The sequence below is a fragment of the Prosopis cineraria genome, unplaced genomic scaffold (assembly GCF_029017545.1).
Source record: "Prosopis cineraria cultivar Desert tree isolate PC_DT_omini unplaced genomic scaffold, ASM2901754v1 PC1397, whole genome shotgun sequence".
Classification (NCBI taxonomy): domain Eukaryota; kingdom Viridiplantae; phylum Streptophyta; class Magnoliopsida; order Fabales; family Fabaceae; genus Prosopis; species Prosopis cineraria.
In genome coordinates this window covers 1-5,430 of record NW_026556722.1, presented here as the reverse complement: position 1 = coordinate 5,430, position 5,430 = coordinate 1, and the positions used below count along the sequence as shown (strand labels likewise).

The 5,430-nt window shown below is 33.5% G+C and overlaps 1 protein-coding gene across 1 annotated transcript; it reads left to right on the top strand.

The window, feature by feature from the left end:
- The first annotated feature begins 426 nt into the window (after positions 1-426).
- On the top strand, positions 427-1,503 carry LOC129300027 (transcription factor HEC3-like). Its single transcript, XM_054938549.1, has one exon. The coding sequence runs from the start codon at positions 475-477 to the stop codon at positions 784-786; it is 312 nt and encodes a 103-aa protein (XP_054794524.1). The 5' UTR covers positions 427-474; the 3' UTR covers positions 787-1,503.
- Positions 1,504-5,430: the final 3,927 nt, after the last annotated feature.

Below are 5,430 nucleotides of genomic sequence, written 5' to 3'. Positions count from 1 at the left end.
AGTTTCTCTTTATGTGGATACCGAATGCAGAGAAAGTTACTAATAATCTTCCCAAGGTCCAATTGTTTCTCATACGTACCCTAGCTAGACTATTACTTTTGCTTTTACTGCCCATTCATGATATCAGTTTAACTCATTCATAATTTATTATTGATTTTTTCTTTTATCTCTTTTGGTTGGCGCAGAAGCGCATTCATGATCTCCCCTTTTCTTTTCATTAATTGATGATTCATCCCCATCCCTTTTGCACTAAAAAGCCCTCCTTTCCATGCCACATGGCTCTTCAGCCATCAGACACAGATTGTGTTATTAGCAACAGTACTCAAAACTAACCTCCTCCAATAGTATCTATCTATCTATATATATAGGTCTGGTTAGCTTTTTCAATATAATTAATTCAGAGAATCTACCTGCAATAATCATGAGAATGCCAATTACCAGAACACTCATCCCTCCTTCACCAGTGGTGTTAACATGATTAATGATAACCCAACCTGGAATACGAATATGGCTTCTTCTAATTGGCCCATTACGTTCCCTCTCCAAACCCCAATATCTTCGGCATCGTCGTCGTCTTCTTCCTCCGCTTCTGGTTTTCTTACCAGTGACACGTTTGGGATCAACTTGGGACAAGAAGGAGAGGAAGAGGAAAAGGAAGAAGAAGAAGAGCTTGGAGCCATGAAGGAGATGATGTACAGGATCGCAGCTTTACAGCCCGTGGACATCGACCCCTCCACCATCGAGAACCTAAGCGGCGGAACGTCCTGGTCAGTGACGACCCGTTGAGTGTCGCAGCCCGACACCGCCGTGAGAGGATCAGCGAGAAAATCCGAATTCTGCAGAAACTCGTCCCCGGAGGAACCAAGCTCGACACCGCCTCCATGCTCGACTAAGCCATTCGCTACGTCAAATTCTTGAAGAGACAAATCAGGTTGCTCCAATCTCATCCACCACCAGTTCCACCCCAACACTGCAACAATATGGCTACCATCACCACCGCCACTCTCGCCGATTGGCCTTGTACACCAAACACACTACTCCCCACTTCCTCCCCCGCCTCCGCCAACGCCCGTGATAGCTCCTCCTGGTTTAACTATGAGGTAATTGATGAATTACTGAATAATTAGCTTGGGTATCATGTCGATTACTGTGCAAATACGAAAAGAGGCATCTAGCAAGCAATTAATTAATATTGTCTGATCGGTGTTTAGAATATTAGAATAATCATAGTGGTTGGCTGGGTACAGCCACATAGAGAGAGAGAGAGAGAGAGAGAGAGAGAGAGAGAGAGAGAATATTGGGAATGCTGTGTTTAAGGTTCTCAAGAAGGGGGGAAAGAAAGCAGCCCTCACTTCTCAGCATTACTAGCAAGTGTTCACGCGGGGTTACCAGCACGTTGTATTTACTGGTTACGGTTTTTCTATGGGTTGTATTGTTTATTTGTAAGTGCTGTTCGGATTTTCAGGTTAATTTGTGGGCTTGTATGTCTATTTCGTTTCTCGCAGTGTTCATATATGCTTGATGGAACTAGCCGTGTTTCATTAATAATACATTTAATTTCCTATGAAAGCTTGATATGTGAATGTGTATAATTGCTTAAATACACAAGCTTCCTGCGATCAGACGACCAGATCGATGACAGTTTATATACATGTGTGCGTGTGTGTTCGTTCGGATACACTGAAACTTAGGATTATGGTTTGAGTGGCTTGGAATTTTAATGAGTTATGTGTGAGAGAGAGTCATGATGTGGAAAGGAAGCCCTAAAGGGGTGAGAGAAAGTGATGAAGTTATTAGGCCAAACTTAAAGCTGATATATCTATCTTTATCAGCTTTTACGTTTACAATGGATTGACTATGCATATACAATTCTGGGTTTGGTTAATTATGCAGGGATCAGAAACTGTAAATCCAGATTCTGCATTTGATTCAACCTACCTAATTCCTTCCATTTTGTACTGAACACCAAATCTTTTGATCTTCTTTTCCCTATGTTTGCGCCCCTCCCCCCCCCCCCCAAAACTCTTATAAGTTTCTGCTTTCATTAATTCATTTCTCCGTTAAGATTAAAACTAGTTTGAAGTAACTCCAATTTTTTATAAAAAAAAAAATAAACGGAATACTAAATATCAGGACGTAATAAAATATTGAGTGTTTTATTTTGTTATATATACAAAGAAAGAAAAATTAATTTGTTGCAAGAAAAGACTGTCAAACTTCTAGAGCGTGCCAAGATTTTTATGATGGATTTTACAATTTTTTATTATAAAATTTTCATGAAACCTTTTTGCATATATGCATTGTATCAATTAATTAGTTCCCACTACAATCTTTTCTGTTTTTTAATTGTAATATGTTTGGTGACAAACATGAATTGAAAGTAAATTAAAACTATATATCACTGGTAAAAAAAGATTAAAATTACTATCTGCGATAAGTTATAAAAGTGAAGATTTTGTTTTAAACAGCAAGTTATTTCAGTGGCAACTCCACCTCTCTCGCCAAGTTTGAACCTAACATTGACGTGTTTGAGTTTTGCGTGTAGGGTCATGTGTCTCATTTTCTCATGGAAAAGTGTTAGGTTAGAGGTAAAATCTTTTAAAAATTTTCTTATGATTCAAAATTTTATTGTCAGATTTTCATTCGTTTACATTTTATCAATATACGCATAGTCTGATTAACAATTAACATATATGGTCATAAATTTACCAAGTTCTAGCGGTATATAATATATATATATATATATATATATATGCACCCTCTCTCTGGTTTAACACTGGAATTGGGAACGATCGTGCTGCTAATATAACTCCAACTAAGAAAAATTTATCACAACAAAAAAAAAATACTTATATAGTCATATAAAATTTATCACAATAATAACAATACAAATTCAAAACAGTCTCCAATAACAATAAAAAATATTTTAATTGCAATACAAATGATTTAAATTAAACAACATTCAACCACATTAAATAACTTTCAACATTTTAAAGTTCATTACACCAAGTTAATGGCAAATTTCAACAATAAAAAGAGAGGGTTGAAATTGGTCAATATTAAAATTTTGCTTAATATTTATGACTTCACAAGTATAAAACACAAAAATGACTAATTATTATTATAAATTAACTTATTGTAATAATAATTAATAAATTAATTATAATTATATTAAATAAATTTATAGAACTGGATCGAACTAAGTGGTTTAGATGCTCGGTCTCTTGTATAATCTGACCCGAAGAAAGAATCTAGTTTTTTCAGTCCTTATCTAGATCGAACAGGATTAAGTTTGTCTCAAATTAAACCGAACCGTACTGAATTAAAAGATTTTTGTACAGCCTGCACTATATATCGCCAGTAAGCTTTCGTCAATAGATTATCAGTACATAAATAAATAATAATATTACATAAGCATTTGTTATAGTGATATATAAACTAGTCCGCATACAATGTAGCGCGACATATGATGATCTGTTATTGAATTTGAATACTGGTGTGTGTGCGTGCGTGTAAAGAGGTGCACGCCTAATTACAGCTAGCATTTTTTTTTTTTTTTGTCAGAATTACAGTGCAGCTAGCATTGGTTCTAGATTTAAGTTTTGTAACATATACCCTGCAGGTTCCACCTACTCCCTACACTCACACGCACACACGCACGCACGCACAGCCACTTTTTTTCAGATTAATCTTTCGTATGTATCTAACTAATTAATTGAGGGGCGCAGATGCATATTAATTAGTTAATTTGGTGCATTTTGTCTTCCAGCAGCTTCAAATTAAAATTTTCTCTTTTTCGGGGTTGATATGTGTGTGTCTCTGTGTGGAATATTGCCTTCACGCACCCTTCAGTCCAACTAATTAAATCTAATATTTTTGTTTTGGGTTTGATTTTTTCTTTTCCATGCTTCAGCGATCTTATTGTATTGCCGCAACCTTCCAATTGATTTTTTTTTCTTTTGATTATCAAATTCTAATTGAAGTGAGGGATATTTTGATATATATTATAACGATAAAACTATGAATTTTTTATTACAATTTTCAAAGAAAAAATATCTAAAAATTTGTGAAATTTTTTTTCATTTTCTTTGAAAAATAGTTAAAAATTCAAAATTGCACCATCGCATGAGATATCAAAGTATCTCATTTTATGTAGAACTTAATTATTATGAAAAGAATGGAGAAAAACTAATATTGGAAGGTTGACACATTGCAAAGAACCTAACATTAATTAGAACGATGGAACTTACAGCCCCACCATACGATTTTTTTTTTGTTTTGGGGTTAATTCTGGTCAAGAATCATGGGGGTTTTTTGGGAGTCATAACTATGGGGACTAAGGTATTGGTTCAACAAAATTGTAGGTTCTGATTTGTTGCTTCAAGTTTTGGAAGAAGGGACGGTTCTGATCTAAAGGTGTTGTGGCCTTTTAATTTGGGGGGGGTAATCGATGAGGAAGAAGAAATTAAAAGGAGTGATGGGGACAAACATTTTTGTGAAGATCGAGGGCATTTTAGTATCTTTACTTTTAAGTATATTTAATCAAATATAAAAATCAAATTTCTTTTCTCAATCCTAAAGCTAGGTATACTAAATTTTTTTTAATGGGCTTCTATGGGCCCACCTTACTTTCTTCCCCTCCTCTTGCTCTTAACCTTTGGTATTGAATCTTTCGATCAGACATCATGAGATATAAATGTAATAACAAATTTATAAGGACAGCTTATTTAAAAAATGATATGCGAATAATTATTGGAAATTACCCGGCTATTGTTTTATTGAAAATTTTAACAAATTCTCTAAAGAAATTCTCTTATAAAAAATTAGAGAAAATGCATATTTATTATTTAATTAAACTCCAAAATCTAACATGGGTCTAAAAGTTTACTAGCTACTATGAAAGATCTCCTCCATTTAAAATATAATACCTTTCTCAAGGTTAGATGTTAAAAAACTATAAATATTTTTATTGTTTTAATATGTAATTAATGAGTTTTTCTAAAAAATATTATTGATAAATAAACTATTCAATTCTTCACCTTTAAATGAGACATTCTATTAAATAAGGGAAAATATGATTGGTAGTGTAATTGATAAAAATGCCTTATACTCTCTCAATCCCTATATAGTGTGTTTTAACCAAATCACTCATACCAAAAAAAATTATTATTTAGTTAAAATTCTCATTAAATTACATTATTTTTCAATTTTGTCCCTAATAATTTCAATTAATATCCATGGTGGTTGTAGGTAAAGCATACAATTACTATCTTTTTTTTTAAGGTAAGGATAAATTATTTAATAATAAAAATATCATGACACTCTCTTATATTAAAGATAAAATAACTTTTTACAAAATACCCTATATTAAAGACCCAGGAGTATCTTTTAACCGAGGCATGAAGAATCAGTGCACGAGCTAGTAATATT

Coding starts and splice junctions, on each gene's coding strand:
- LOC129300027 (XM_054938549.1), top strand. CDS start 475: ATGATTAATGATAACCCAACCTGGAATACGAATATGGCTTCTTCTAAT.